Source organism: Bos indicus, chromosome 26 (assembly GCF_029378745.1).
Source record: "Bos indicus isolate NIAB-ARS_2022 breed Sahiwal x Tharparkar chromosome 26, NIAB-ARS_B.indTharparkar_mat_pri_1.0, whole genome shotgun sequence".
NCBI lineage: Eukaryota > Metazoa > Chordata > Mammalia > Artiodactyla > Bovidae > Bos > Bos indicus.
The window spans coordinates 24,683,105-24,699,349 of NC_091785.1; the positions used below are offsets into that span (position 1 = coordinate 24,683,105).

The window sequence follows — 16,245 nt, forward strand, 5'->3', positions numbered from 1 at the left end:
ATGGCACCCCACTCCAGTACTCTTGCCTGGAAAATCTCATGGACGGAAGAGCCTGGTAGGCTGCAGTCCATGGGGTCGCTTAGAGTCGGACATGACTGAGCGACTTCACTTTCACTTTTCACTTTCATGCGTTGGAGAAGGAAACGGCAACCCACTCCAGTGTTCTTGCCTGGAGAATCCCAGGGACGGGGGAGCCTGGTGGGCTGCTGTCTATGGGGTCGCACAGAGTCGGACACGACTGAAGCAACTTAGCAGCAGCAGCAGCAGTAGAAGAGTCACTACTTATGGCAGCTATTGTCTCACAACATACATGTCCTAAATTATAAGACTTTAAAGTTGAAATTACTCTTTGATCTATGGGCTGCAGAAAGGATGTTGTGTTAGGACATGAAAACAGCATCAATCCCATTGTACATCTCCATCAGAGCTCTTGGGTGACCAGGTGCATTGTCAATGAGCAGTATTTTGAAAGGAATCTTCTTTTCTGAGCAGTAGGTTTCAATAGTGAGTTTAAAATACTCAGTAAACTATGCTGTCAACAGATGTGTTGTCATCCAGGCTACGTCGTTACATGTATAGAGCACAGGTGGAGATTTATTATAATTATAAAGGCCCCTGAACTTTCAGAATGTTAAATGAGCACTGGCTTCAACTTCAAGTCACGAGCTGCATTAGCCTCTAACAAGAGAGTCAGTCTGTCCTTTGAAGCTTTGAAGCCAGGAATTGACTTTTCCTATCTAGCTAGGAAAGTCCTAGATGATGTCTTCTTCCAATATAAGGCTGTTTTGTTTACACTGAAAATCTTTTTAGTGTAGCCACTTAGTTAGATCTTATGGATAACTTGCTGAAGCTTCTACATCAGCACTTCTTGCTTCACCTTGTACTTTTATGTTATGGAGATAGCATCTTTCTTTGAACCTCTTGAGCCAACCTCTGGTAGCTTCAAACTTCTCTTTTGCAACTTCTTCACCTCTCTCAGCCTTCATAGAATTAAAGACAGTTAGGGACTTGCTCTGTATCGGGTTTTGGCTTAAGGGAATGTTAAGGCTGGTCTGATCTTCTATCCAGAAGAAATATAAAGTTTCTCTATATTAGCAATGTAGGCTTCCCTGGTGGCTCAGATGGTAAACAGTCTGCCTGCAAAGTGGGAGATCCTGGTTTGATCCTTGGGTCAGGAAGTTCTGCTGGAGAAGGAAATGGCAACCCACCCAAGTATTCTTGCCTGGAGAATCCCATGGATGGAGGAGCCTGGCAGACTCCTGGGGTCGCAAAGAGTTGGACTCGACTGAGCGACTGCACTTACTTACTTATATCAGCAACCAGACCTTTTCACTTTCGTATCATTTGTGTGTTCACTGGAGTAACACTTTGAATTTCTTTCAAGAATTTTTCTTTTGCGTTGATTCCTGCCTAACTATTTGATATAAGAGGCCTAGCTTCCAGTCTGTCTCAGCTTTTGACATGCCTTCCTCACTAAGCTTAATTACTTCTAGCTTTTGATTTAAAGTGAGAGATATGCAACTCTTCCTTTGACTTGAACACTTAGAGGCCACTGTCATGTTATTAATGGGCCTAATTTCAACATTGTTGGGTCCCAAGGAATAGGGAGACATGAAGAAAGAGAGACAGGATAATGGTTGTTTGATGGAACAGTCAGAACATACAAAAAATTTAGAGATTAAGTTTTCCCTCTTATATGAGTATAGTTCATTGCCTCCAAAAATGAATACAATGGTAACATCAAATATCACTCATCACCATAACAAATATAATAATAAAAAGTTTGAAATATTATAAGAATTACCAAATGGGACAGAATCACGAATTGAGCAAACGATGCCAACAGATTTGCTCAGTGCAGGGTTGCCACAAAAAAATTAAAAATGCAATATTTGCAAACAATAAAACAAGGTATGCCTGTAGACATACCTTGTATTGCTACAGGGAGGAAGCCAATTCTGACTCCATGTTGGAAACTGTCTCTCTGACTTGCTTTTTCATTGCTTTTATTATTATTATCATACTTAGTGGTGTGCCTGGAGGACCCTGCTCCTCTGCTTGACTGTAAAGTGCCTTTGTTCAGCACATGGAGAGAAACTTTGTCCCTACCCACCTGTGAAAGGAGAGATTAACACACCCCTTCCAAAGGCAGGCCATTCCCTTGGAGATGTTTTGCAAGACTGAACACCCTTTCAACTTTACTTCCCCACTGCATCACCCTCTCTATTCTGCCTTTTGACTTTAGTTCCTCATTGCTTCTTTCTCTCTGATCTATAAAAGAGTCTGGCATCCAGACCCCAATAAGATGGTTATTGTGAGGCTCTAGCCTGCCATCTTCTCTGTCAGTTGGCTTTCTGATCAAAGTCTCTTCCTTCCCTCTGCACAACTGAGTGACTGAACAACAACAACAGTGATTGACGTATTACATAAGTGACATTTATACATGTAATTTATGTGTTAACATATATGTTAATTATACATAACATATAAGGTTATATGTTATATATAATTTCAATTTTTTCAGCACAGTCTTGACAGTAGATACCATTATCTTTATCATAGAAAAGGAAATTGAGGCTCAGAGACTTATCTTTAGAAGTTATACACATCTCTTCAGCCAGATTTTCAATAAATCATCAGGAAAGTGTCACACGAGTGTATGTTCCTCGGTTCTTTGTCTCGTCACAACAAAGATTTGGAGCAACGGACATTAAAGCCCTCGGCGCATCACAGGTCTCGGGTCTTGGACAAACCGTGTTACAGCTCTTAGGCAAATCAGTGTTACAGCTCCATTTTATTTATAAGATAGCAGGAGAATCCAAGACTCGAAGAGAAGAGAGTGGAGGAGTGCATGGGGAAGGAGAAAGAGAGAGAGAGAAAGAGAGAGAGTGCATGCACGCGCGCGCGCGCGCGCGCGCGAGAGAGAGAGAGAGAGAGAGAGAGAGAGAGACCGAGAGAAAGCGCTTTGGCTCCTCCTTTTATATGTTTTTTTTCCTCCACCTGGGCCTGCCCTATGCAAATTGGGCTTAGCCAGGAGTGCTGTTTGTTCTGTTTGTTCTGCCTGAAGTCTTCTCTCTGGTCCTCGGACCTTCCTTGTCTTTTAGCCACCGCCATTTTAGACTCCTTTTCCCTATTCTACCTACCTAACAAAAGGGAAAAAAAAAAACTGTTCTAAAAAAGGGTTTTAAACAGCAGTTAGTGCTCTAGTAGTGTTCTAGTCCAGTGCTTCTCAAGTTTAAAGTGCATATGAATTAACTGGGGAAATATTGTTAAAATGCAGATTCTGATGCATAGGTCTGTGATGGGAGCAGAGTTTCAGCCATCCTAGGTGATGCAATGTTGACTGTAAGCAGACCACACTTTGAGTAGCAAGGCTCTAGCCTACTTAATTAAATCCTATGTGATCAGCCTGATTTGGTCCTTAAAAATGCTTATTACCAAAAAAAAAAAAAAAAAACCCAACCAGTCAAAAAAACCCCCAAACCCTACATTTATAAGAACTAGATTTGGTCACATCTTTAATACAATCCTTTGGTCATGGTAAAGGAAGAGTTTTGCAAGATACCTTTTAATTTGATCTTTCTGGTCATTTCAGAGGAAGTTGTATATGTAGATGAGGGAACAGAGCTGCTGGTCAGAAAAACCACAACTTCATAAGGAACACTAGTTGCCAGGATGCCCACAGTTCCATTCATACACTGGAGTACAGTCTTTTTCTTGATTTCAATACTAATAAGTACTATGAAATTCCCACAAGGGTGGCAAATGGTGCTGTTCTTGACAAAATGAACATTCTTCTTGGGGAATACTTGCACCTCCCTAGGAAAAGATACAATCGCCATCAATAAAATACATTTTAAATACTTTTCATTTTTTTTTTTTTTTAAATAATGCAAGTGTCAGGCGAGTGTATGCTCCTCGGTTCTGTCTCGTCACAACAAAGATTTGGAGTGATGGACATTAAAGCCCTTGGCGCGTCACAGCTCTCGGGTCATGGACAGACCGTGTTATAGCTCTTAGACAAATCAGTGTTACAGCTCTGTTTTATTTAGAAGTTAGCAGGAGAATCCATCCTCAAAACGTGAGGGTATACCAAGATAAACAGCGCACCCACGCTGGGGAGAGACAGAGAAAGTGCTTTGGCTCCTCCTTTGATATGTTTTTTCCTCCCCCTGGGCCTGCCTTACGAAAATTGGGCTTAGCCAGGAGTGCTGTTTGTTCTACCTGAGGTCTTCACTCCGGTCCTCGGACCTTCCTTTGTTCTATTTTCACAGGTTTTTCCCTTCCTCGTATTTTAGCCACTGCCATTTTGAATTCCTTTCCCCTAGTCTAACTACCTAACACAAGCAATAGATCATTAACATCTTTGAAACTCATCTATTCCCTTTTCACCCCATTTCTGCCCAAAACAATCTCTCAGATAAAAGAACACACGAGGTTGCTGTGTGTTCTGAACTGGACAGTTACAGTCCAGGCACTATAGAAACTTAAATGCAGACTGAACATTCTCTAGGTCTCAAAAGCCTTCTTCAGAGAGCTTTTCCAGTGAAGCACAACCTCTGTTCAAACCTAAGAAAACTTTGGAAGGATTTCTGAAGTCCTGTATACATGGAAAAGAAAATGTGAAAACGACAGAGAAAAGAGCTTAATTCTCAAAGAAAACAGGGTGCATTCTGGGCCTTACCTTTAAAATTAGTTTTAATTTTAAAAATAAACTTTAAAAAGCAACTTCGAATATGACAGCCTGCTTTATGGTTGTAAGCCCAGTAGGAAATTTTGCTTCTTTACAAAAAAGGAGCGTGGGTAGCCATATTTTAGATTTAAAACTTAGAGATAAATGCAGAAAGTAAAAGGAATAATCATAGGACATGGATGAAAAAGGTGAGAACACAAAGGGAATATATTTTAAAGTAAGGAGTGCGTGATGAGTGTAAGCTAGAGAAAGGAGAGTCTGAGAGGAGGGGGGAGTCTACCTCTATTTAAATGTTAAAGATAAGCTTAAAGATGGTGGAGAGGACAAGAGAAGGACACTGGTTTGGAGATAAACTTCAAGGGAATAGTACAATCAGGACCCGTGGTGGATGCTCTTTGGAACACAGTGCAAGTAACACTCTAGAATGTGGAAGGAAAGCAATGCCAACTTACACCTGTGCAGCGTTTTATGTTTTTCACGTGCACTGTAAGTGCAAACAAATCCAGAGTCAGTGGATAGGAGACAGAAGGGACTGATGGCCCTAAGTACGGGGAAAATCACCAAAGGCGGGAAAGAGCTGTTATTAAAGTGAATAACATTGAATAACTGGACGCGCTGGGGATGGGAGCGGGGAGGGGCGGGAGAAAAGTTACAGAGAAAGGAAGTGTGCAGGAAGGCATTGGGGGTTGACCGGGAAGAGGTGGAGGGAAGGGAGAGGATGTAGTCTGAGAGAAGAATTTTCTCAAGACCAAACTGTGAGCAGCGAGGCCGGGGGTGCCGCACTTCAAAGACGTGACGCTGTAGGCCTCTCTCCAAGCCTTGCCCCAAGGGCCCTGTGTCTCTCACCCCGGCCAGGGGCCGTGAGTCTAACTGTTACTCTGAGGCCCGGGACTGCCCCCAGCTTGCAGACGGGAAGCCTTCACTGTTTAGGTTCCCATGCCCCCTGCGCCCATTGGTTCCGCCCTCTCGGCTGCTCCCCCTCGAACCAAGCCGATTGGTGGCAGCGCTGAGCTGTCTCAACCAACGGGAGAGCGGCGAGTGAAGGAGAGGGGCGGGCCTCCAGTGGGTACTGCAGTGGCCCAGGCTAGGGCAAATAGTTAGGTTAGTAAATAACGACAGTCGACTTTAACGTTGAGTGCTGACCGTCCAAGCGCCGGTGCAGGCATAATTTCATTCACTATTCAAATCCCCAATTAGCCCCGTTTTACAGAAAAAGAAAGGGAGGATAAGACAATTTCCCCAAGATTACAAAGCTGAGTAATTTACAAATTACAAAGCTAAAAGACTTTAAAGCCAAGTCTGATATGCAAAGCTTTCAATTAATGTACACTTTGTGGTCTACCGTCGGCTATTTCAAGGACAGCTTCTGGAAGTAACTGATAAGACAGGTTAGCAATTTGCCTTACTTCTGACCTTCCCTCTCAGACCGTTACTTGCCCTCTCTTCCCTTCTTTCTTCCCTCTCCTCCAATCCTCCCCTCTTCCCTTCTTTAGGGCTCTCCTTCCTGTCTTGCCAAATTCTTACCTTCATTCCGTTGAGAAATGTTGATTGAGTTTGTCCTGTGCATTCTGCTAGTCAGTTGGAACTGTAGAGGGAAGTACTCAATAAACCAATCTATTCTAGGAATAGAAAAGAGGTTTTTTAAAAGCCATACTGAGGATGAAAGGCTGGGAGACAGACTCAAGAAGCAGTTGAATTGTGTTCCACCAGACAACCAACCCTGCTCACACCTTGATCTGGGACATCTAGCCTCCAGAATTATGAGAATAAATTTCTGGTGTTTAAGTCACTCAGTTTGGGGTATTTTGATAATGGCAGCCCTAGCAAACTAAGACAGGCGTGGAATCATAATCAAACTCAGGCAGGAAGGCTCCAAGATGGATGTGTTTATTAATTACCACAGTCTGCTGCTCCAGTAATAGAGCTAATAAAAAATAAAAACACACCATGCCTCTCCCTTCCCAAATAAATGGAACAGTTCAGTTCATTTCAGTCACTTAGTTGGGTCCGACTCTTTGCGACCCCATGGACTGCAGCACGCCAGGCCTCCCTGTCCATCCCCAAATCCCTAAGTTTGCTCAAACTCGGTCCATCAAGTTGGTGATGCCATCCAACCATCTCATCCTCTGTCGTCCCCTTCTCCTCCTGCCTTCAATCTTTCCCAGCATCAGGGTCTTTTCCAATGAGTTGTTTTTTGCATCAGGTGGCCAAAGTATCGGAGTTTCAACTTCAGCATCAGTCCTTCCAATGAACATTCAGGACTGATTTCTTTTAGGATTGACTGGTTGGATCTCCTTGCGTCTAAGGGACTCTTAAGAGTCTTCTCTAATACCACAGTTTAAAAGCATCAATTCTTCGGCGCTCAGCTTCTTTTATAATAATAAATAAATGGCACAGTAGTCAAATAAAACATTGACTACTCTTTTCCAAAGAGAGTAGGAAATAGCAATCCACTCCAGCATTCTTGCCTGAAAAATTCCATGAACAGAGGAGCTTGGCAGGCTACAGTCCATGGGGTCACAAAGAGTCAGACACGACTGAGCGATTGAGCATGCACTCTTTTCCAGTATCTGTATTACGTGCTCTGGAAGCCCCTCTTTCCTAATTAAGAGGGGGCTGAATGAGTGGATGACCTGGCCAGACAATTTTCATAGACCTATAGACTAAATCCACTAACCTACTTGACTCTGAGCATGTACCCCTTCTAGGGCTTCAAAATCCAGTAAATTTTTGAAAGCAGCATTATCCTTCGGATACTAGTAATATCCAAATTTGTACTGTTTCCTTTGGGTTAAAATTAAAAGGATGTGTCCTAAGAGTGACGGTAGGGACAGCAACCCTCCCAGTAGTCATATTAAGTTAGTCCAGACAGAAAAAGGGAAAAGGCTCTCCAGGTGGCTCCACGACTGGCCCTGGGCTATGGAAAGGAACCTTGGGAGAGCATGTTCTGGAATCTTCAGCAAGCACTGGAGCCCAGGCCACAGGCCCTTAAGTATTGGAAGCCTTGGGGTAGGAAGAGCTGCAACTAAGTCAGAGCCACGTGACTGCGGCCAGAGCTCGCCTTCCGCCGCCAGGGCGCGGGGCGTGGGAGGTCAGGGTCTGGGTGGAGCGTGGATCCACTCACAAAGTGAAGGCCACCATCCTTCGGGGTCAGGAAAGGGCTCTGAGGATTTTGAGCGTCATTTGTGCATCTCGATATGTCAGCACCTCTTGGCCAGCACGATGAACTCTGGCACAGTCGCCACCTGAGATGTTTTAATTAAGACTTAACCCCCACCAAACCCGGAAGGCCGGCGCTGCCTCTTGGCTTACGGGGTGGCGTCCGGCAGGCGAGCGGGCTGCGGCGTGTTCCTTCTTGCAGAGCGTGGGGAATGCAGCAGAGTGCGGGGCAGGGCCGCCCCAGAGGGCTTCTGCGCGCGGGTTTGGTTTACTTCTGATAGGAAGGGAGGGAGGGAAAGAGGGAAGGCGGGGCGATCGACTTTTTAATTGGTCTGCAAACCCCTGCGAACCCCGGTGCCAGTTTTATCTGTGCGGCGGCGAGATGTCCGGAGGATCAGCTAGGAGCCTGGGCAAGGGTGAGACCTGCCGACCGTGATCCGACGCGTGCTGGGGGGTGGGGGGTGGTTCTGCTCCGGAGCCGAGCGGCCTAGGAGACTTCACATTCGCGGGAAACCAGCCGGATGCTGGATGTCCCCACTGCGGTCCAGGCTGTAACCGCGTCCGCTTCTCTCCGCAGGAAGCGTCCCCCCGGGGCCCGTCCCCGAGGGCCTGATCCGTGTCTACAGCATGAGGTTCTGCCCGTATGCCCAGAGGACTCGCCTGGTCCTGACCGCCAAGGGTATCCGGTGAGGACCGAGGCAGGGGCCGCTCCCAGCCTGCCCGGAACCAGCTGCTTGGGGAGGCTTGGGCAGCCCGTGGGCGGGGTACGAGAATCTCTGATAGGGTCCCCACAGCTTTCTTTACTGCCAAATACACTATTCTCAGCCTTCTGCGGGGTGATAAAGGCCTAGTGGTAAAGAACTCGCCTGCCAGTGCAGGAGACAATGAGACTCGAGTTGGGTCCCTGGGTTGGGAGGATCCCCTGGAGGTGGGCATGACAACCCACTCCAGTATTCTTGCCTGGAGAATCCCATGGACAGAGGAGCCTGGCGGGCTACAGTCCATGGGGTTGCAAAGAGTCATACAGGACTGAAGCGACTTATTGCGTGCATAGAAAGCTATGAACTCTGTTCCCCTGGTGGGGAGTGGAAGGAATGCCATAGACCACTGCACCAGTTGAGGACATCTCGTTTAGATTAACCTAACCGTTTTATGGGTCAGCAAAGCTGGGGCTCCAGTAAAGTTGGTGGTATGCAGAGATCACTGGAATGGGAATCACAGGCAGCGGCTCTTTTAGCTCTGGCACATCCCTAAATCCTTCTGTACTGCCTTCTCCTTCATCCCATTTCATTCATGTCCTATTTATCTATATATTGTTTACATTTATTCTGAGGATATAGCCCTTTCCTGAACAGTGGGTTGAACAGACATCAAATACCTGTGATGTGGGAGTTTAAAACATAGCCCCCATTCCAAAGAAACTTTACATCTATATGCTTAGAGTTTTAAAATTAACTTTAGCCTGCTAGAGGGAGAATTAAGCAGGCAATACTTTTCCCTAAAAAAAGTAAGCTATATATTCTAAAGAAAAAAAAACAAATTATTTTTGGATTAATCACTTCAGTAACTCTTGTGTCTTTAGATGAAACTGTTTCTAAATACATAGCAAAATATTTAACATTTAGTAACATTTATCAATACATAGCAGATATCCAATTCAATTGGATTGAAAAATGACATATCTTGTGCTCATACAACTGAAAAGTTCAGGATCAAGACAGCTGAATTTGGAGGCACAGAGTTCTGGGTTAGTGCCCCTCTGGAACTCTAGATTGAAAACTTTATCTTTCTGGGACAGTTTTCCAAAGGAAAATTAAAGTGATCTTATCATAAAAGCGCACGTATGGAGAGTGAAGGGTGGTAACTGTTGCTGAACAGTGCAAACAACAGAGGAGCCTGGTGGACCACAGTCCATGGGCTCGCAAAGAGTCGGACATGACTGAGCAACTAACAAACTATGTTCATGGGTTAAAGTCCCAGGAGACTTTGATTAGATAAGTGGTAGACTTTACCACATGATAGAATCTACTAAAGTACGGTTTTCTCTCATCTTCCAACTTGTTGCAGCAGGTATGTCGCCCTGTTGGCTCATCATTACCAAGATACCAAAATGCATATGTGTTCTGAGAGCCTTCTTTATTACAAAAGCCCAGGATTTACCCTTTCTTTTCACAGTATGAAATTGCAGAAATCTTGATTGGCAGGGAGCCTCATTGTTCTTACAGTGGCTTGTATCTGAGTATACAGTAATCTGTCAGCAGACGAACCCTGTAATACATACACACAGATGCCAGTATTCAATCTGGCTATTCCTTTGTTTCCATGGTGGAGAGGGTGGGGTTGTGTATTTAATAGTACCTCAAGCTAAATGCTATTGTAGCTTCTGAGGTGGATGGGGAGAAAGGAAACAAAAGATGTTAGGGTGTATTATTTCTGAGTAACTAATCTGTTCTATTGAACACTCATCCAGCTTTGAAATGATATGGATCTGGCTGTAGCAATTATATGAAACTTCCCTTCCGCTTATTTCCCCTAAAATCTCTCAGACAAGAGAGAAGTTAGATAAAAACAATCTTAGTATATGTCTGGACTTCACCTGTTTCTTCTTTATGGGTTTACTTAGTGTGTTTACCCATGTGGCAGTTTTAAAAAATATCAATGCATGGAGATTTAATCTGGGAGCTTATTTTGTGGTTGAATATTTTGGATTCTCTAATATTCTTATAAAAAAATGACTAGCTTTCTATTCAAATTAGCAAAAGGAATTTAATTTTATCATATTGATTCTATATAGCGGGTGTGGACAAACTCAATTAGTAGGCTGATTTATTTTTGCAATTAAGATACATCTTAGTCCCAAATGGAATATCTAATTGAGTCTTGAAGCATTTCCACTTATTTATTCAACCAGTGTGTACTGAGTACCAATCTGAAAATGTTTATATATTTTTTCATAGCATATAAATCTGTTTAAAACTTTGCTGACTTACATGTTTGTTTATGAATATGACCAAGACACACAAGATCACTGCTTTACTGGAGCTTATATTGTAGGGAGGTGACATAACAAACATGTAATTAAGTGAGCAAAGTAATTTGTTACATATCATCAGTACAATGGAGAAAGTAATTCAAGAAATATTGAAAAAAGTAATTGTGGCCAGATCATAATGACCAAACCGGAAGTCATAGGAAACATGTGACAGGTAAGCAGGGGCCAGATCACATGGCATGGGAAGGGGTTTAGAGTTTATCCTCACTGCAGTGAGGAGCATTTGAGGGCTGTAAGCAAGCAGGAGGGTGGCCTCCTCCAATTTACTTTTGTAAATGGATGTGGAGAATGAACTAGAGGGAGGTCACAGGGGAAGCACAGGGGCCAGTGGGACTGCTATAGAGATTCAGGAGGCAGGTGATGTCTTGGACGAGGTGGCAAGTGTTAAAGCTGAGAAGCAGATGAAGTCAGACTGATTTGACGGTCTAGCTGACAGGTCTTGCTGATCCAGGTGATTTGAGGAAGAGGGGGCAGGGGGAAGGAATAAAGGCCACACTGACTCCCAAATTGGGGTCTGATCAGCTCAGTGGGTGATGGGACCAATGACATTTTATTCAGGAATACAAGAAAAATGTTACTGTCTTCACTGTCTTCTGTGTTTTTCAGGCATGAAGTCATCAACATCAACCTGAAAAATAAGCCTGAGTGGTTCTTCAAGAAGAATCCCTCAGGCCTGGTGCCGGTTCTGGAAACCAGTCAGGGTCAACTGATCTGTGAATCTGCCATCACTTGTGAGTACCTGGATGAAGCATATCCAGGGAAGAAGCTGTTGCCAGGCGACCCCTATGAGAAAGCTTGCCAAAAGATGGTCTTGGAGTCCTTTTCTAAGGTGCGTGTTTAAGAAATTTCAGCTCCTATTGAAAATATCTTTGTTTTTAAAGCTGAATCAGTGCTGTCACTCTAGGTTCAGTGATTTGGGAGGGAAAGACAAACAGGATTATGCTCTTGCCGGCTCTGACATGTCCAATGAGCTCTTTCATAATCTGGACCCTGTTTACTTTTCAAAGTTACATCTCTTCACTGTTCTCCTAATACTTTATATTCATGTCATGCTGAATATTTTTATTTTTCCCAAACTTGCCACCTTCTTCTCTATTCTTGCTAAAAGACTCTTTCTCCTTCTCACTTTGCCAAATTGTCTTCAAGTCTCTTTCATGTACAGTACATGCCATTCAGTGTCCTTTTAAGATATATTTGATTCAGACTCACCAAAATGGCTTATTTGCAGCTTAAAAAATCCTGAACAGTATAGCATCTTTGGTAACAAAACTGTTTCTAGGATCAGTATATAACCTCTGTGAAGAGGAACTCGTGCACATATCAAGTGTATAGAATACCCTGACACGGACTGTGAGGGTTCTATCCTGCCTTTATGTGACAGGGTCAGTATGGTTAGCCTCACACTGATAAACTAAGACATTATTCTCTGTCTAGGTACCACCTTTGATATTGAAGATTCTTAGAACACAAAATAAGGAAGACTGCTCTGGCCTAAAAGAAGAATTGCATAAAGAAATCACCAAGCTAGAGGAGGTAATCAATCCCTTCTCCTTGATTCTTATTGGATTAAGTGATATATTATACCCACACTCATTTCTCCTCTTTTCTTCATACTCCCATCTCCAAAATGAGTTTAAGGTACTTAGAAATAGCATCAAATAGGAAATTTTCATTTACAACAGATAGCAGCTGTAAGCTGCTGTATTTAAGATACAAACCAAAATACCTAAAAATGTTTTGTCATGGGCCTGCTTTTAAAACTTTTTATTGCACTGACACAAAATATTAAGGAAAATTTTCAACCAAATTTCCACAGCTTTACACCTGTTTATGTTTTTCCATGCTTGTTTTCAATCCTTGAACATATATTTAAAACGTTAACTATAATCAGAACATAAGTCATTGTGGTTTTTTCCACTTATGTTATATAATAAACTTTATGGAAATAAAATTATTTTATACATTAAAACTTAAAATTATATAAAAATGTTTATTATATAATGAACATTTCCCACAAGAGTCTGCCATTAGACACGCTTGGGGAAACCCAGGTGTGTTTTTTCCTCCTTTGTGGGAGAGATGCTATTTGGACCTTTATATGGAATTCTCTTCCATTCACAGTCAGCCTTAGGTTTTTACTGAGGGAAGACACAGTTCTTGTCTCATATGGAAATGCATCCTAACCTTTTATCAGTAAGTTTGAAGTTTACTGTAAAGTGAGTGAAGTCACTCAGTTGTGTCCAACTCTTTGTGACCCCATGGACTATAAACAACCAAACTCCTCTGTCCATGGGATTTTCCAGGCAAGAATACTGGAGTGGGTTGCCATTTACTGTAGATTTTTTCAAAGCTTTTTTTCCCATTAAGAAAGTTCTATTACTAGTTTGCGAATATTTTTTAAAAAGTCATGAAAGTGTTGGATTTTATTGAGTGTTTTGTCTTCATCTATTACATCTGCTGAAATGTTCACTGAATATGTTCCCTTTAATCTGGTGAATAGTTATGGTAGCATTGACAGATTTTTCTGGTGTTGAACCATGCCAGTATTACTGTGTAAAACCCACTTGCTTTCAATGGATTTTCATATATATTTTAAAACTAGTTGATATTTGATTATTGCACATTTGTTCATAAAAGAGACTACTTTGTTCTTATCATATCTTTGTGTTTTTTTTGTTGTTGTTGTGGTTGTTTGTTATTTTGGCCATGCCAGGAGTCCCCAGGCAATGAAAGCACAGAGTCCTAACCACTGGACCCCCAGGGAATTCACTAGTTGGTTTTTGTATCAGGGATTTTCTCAACTCATAAAATGAGTCCCATTACTTTCTTTGGTTTTCTAAGTTCTGAAACCATTTGATAGGGTTTGGCAATTTGTGTAAAACATTTGAGTCCGGTGTATTTTATAGGGGTAGAGTTTTTATCAGTAGTTCAGTTTCCTTAATGTTAATTGATTTTTAGGATTTTTGTATTCCAGTTTTGTAATTGGATTGTAATGAATTGTAATTCATTTGTAATGAATCAGTTTTGTAATTTATATTTTTCTTTAAAGTTACATATTTCATATTCTCATATATACAGACAGAAAGAGAATCATGTTTCCTGATTTAAAAAAATCTCTATGTACAACTACAACTCACTCTTGAACAAGGTAGAGGTTTAAGGTGCCAAGTCCCCAAGCAGTAGAAAATCCACATACTACCTACTAAATTTGGGGTTAGTTGGGGGACATATAATTTTCTTCCCATCTAATTTCAGACTCCAGGTTAAGGACTCATGCGGTAAAAGTAAGTGGTACTATTTCCATGTTTCAGGCTGCTGAGAGAGTATTTCCTTCTGACTGAAACTATCATACTTAATTTAACTTATGCATAATATAATTACCAGGCCCTACAATTTAAGGACAGACCTAGACAATATTGGTTCATTGTACAATTCTGAGTGCCTAGTAACTACAAGGCACTCTGCTCAACAGTATGGGAGGTAGAAAGTGAGAGGCAGTCCATACTGTTTAGATAATTGGTTTGATAGTAGACCAAAAATAAATACTCAGGTAGATATAATCTATCTACAATGTAGGATGTTATAAGGGCCCTGAGAAAAATCATGGATGTTTTATAAAATGCTTTGGTGTTTATTAGCCAGATAATATTCTCAATCTTCTGTTTGCAAAACCATAATATTAATTCACCTCCTTAAATTTCAGATATATACTTTGTACTTGGTTTTCAAAGAATTTTACATGGCATTGTTTAATAGTTAATCTAGTTGTGTCCAGTTTATTTTCAGTAAAGTTTTTATTGACGTATCGTATGCAGAGACTTACCCAAAGCGTAAGAGTACAGCTTGAATTTACAAAGTGAACATTAGTAAATATTAGTTTTGGATGATTTCTGTACTTTGTACAAATGGAATCATATAATATACATTTTGGGGTCTGACTTCTTTCATACAAGGTCAAGTTTCTGAGGTTGTGTGTGTTGTGTATAGTTCATTCCTATTCTTTGTAGTGTTCCAGCATATGACTGCTGCACAGTTTATCCATTTTAGTCCTGATGGACAGTATTCTTATGCTGTTTAATATTCAGGTTCTGACTGATAAGAAGACAACCTTCTTTGGTGGCAATTCTCTTTCTATGATTGATTACCTCATCTGGCCCTGGTTTGAACGTCTGGAAGCTCTGGAGTTGAATGAGTAAGACACTTGAATATTTTTTGCATAATTTAGGACAATGATAACCAGAATAATATATACTAACCTTTCATATAGACAAAAATTAATGTATCTCATTCAATTGACATGAATGGGAACAAGCAGACAGGAGGAGACTTGGACTTTCCAGAGCATGTCCTATACCTACACCCTCCATTTTCTCCCATCTCTGGGCTGGGCAGGGGTGGGGAATTCTGTAACAGGTAGTAAAATGTTTGAAAAGTGATTTACTTCTCCCCTCCTGGTTAAAAACCCATAAGGATGCACATTTTCGTAAGGACATCAGGCAGGATTGTGTGACCAATGCCACCTTCCATTTACCAGCAAGAGTCCCACACTGTTTCCCAAACTCCATGTTTTGAAGTTTAGCAGCCACCTTGGCTTACTCCCATTTCCTAGAGCTTAGAACTGCTCAGTTGCTATTAGTCATGGTCTGACCACAGAGTAATAAATATGTCATGTTCTTGATTGTCTTTCACATTCTCATTTTAAAAAAAATCAGTCTCTTAGTTTGGACAAGTTCTCAGGTTAACTGAGCAAGTCACTTCACTCTAGTCTTAGATTCCTCTTCCACAAAACAAGGACCTCTACAATATCTTCTAAATCTCATATTTTATGATTATGCACATCTTAAAGAAGTATTTCTAAAGAATGCTTTGAAAAGATTAGAGGAAAATGATATGAAACTGTAGAGTTATAGGAGCCTTTGCAATGCCTTCCTACTTAGCCTAGTTCATCCCTTCATTATTTCCATCTCCCACAGGTGTGTAGACCACGCTCCAACTCTTAAGCTGTGGATGGCAGCCATGAAGAAGGATCCCACAGTATCATCTCTCCTCACTGACGTGAAGACCTTTCAAGGTTTCTTCAACCTCTACTTGCAGAACAACCCTGAGGCTTATGACTATGGACTCTGATGGGGATGAGTCAGCAATGAAGACATAGCTGATACTTTCCTTCACTAATATGAATAATACCATGGTTTTATTTTACCACGTGCTCTCATGTCTTACTGAATCACCTCTGATTTGACACCAAATTTGGCCACACTGTGGGCTTTCCTCAAGGCCCTCCTGCAGCAATATAAACACATTTCCTGTCTCAGGGTGTTCATATGACTCTAAGGGTTCT

The 16,245-nt window shown here is 41.8% G+C and overlaps 1 protein-coding gene and 1 long non-coding RNA gene across 2 annotated transcripts; one reads left to right on the forward strand and one right to left on the reverse strand.

The window, feature by feature from the left end:
* Positions 1–3,562: 3,562 nt before the first annotated feature.
* LOC109579089 (uncharacterized) lies at positions 3,563–7,622 on the reverse strand. Its single transcript, XR_002183775.2, has 2 exons — positions 6,218–7,622; positions 3,563–3,819 (listed from the first exon to the last, which is right to left on the reverse strand). It is a non-coding gene; the product is annotated as an uncharacterized lncRNA (long non-coding RNA).
* A 468-nt stretch (positions 7,623–8,090) lies between these two features.
* On the forward strand, positions 8,091–16,106 carry LOC109553169 (glutathione S-transferase omega-1-like). Its single transcript, XM_019953135.2, has 6 exons — positions 8,091–8,268; positions 8,430–8,538; positions 11,511–11,733; positions 12,339–12,437; positions 14,990–15,096; positions 15,878–16,106. Exons 1-6 carry the CDS (start codon positions 8,235–8,237, stop codon positions 16,029–16,031), a joined length of 726 nt encoding a protein of 241 aa, XP_019808694.1. The 5' UTR covers positions 8,091–8,234; the 3' UTR covers positions 16,032–16,106.
* Positions 16,107–16,245: the final 139 nt, after the last annotated feature.

Excerpts from the sequence above, each read along its gene's own strand:
- LOC109553169 (XM_019953135.2), top strand. The coding sequence starts at position 8,235 with ATGTCCGGAGGATCAGCTAGGAGCCTGGGCAAGG. Across the intron at positions 8,269-8,429 it reads AGCTAGGAGCCTGGGCAAGG|GAAGCGTCCCCCCGGGGCCC; the intron begins GTGAGACCTGCC and ends TTCTCTCCGCAG. Across the intron at positions 8,539-11,510 it reads CTGACCGCCAAGGGTATCCG|GCATGAAGTCATCAACATCA; the intron begins GTGAGGACCGAG and ends TGTGTTTTTCAG.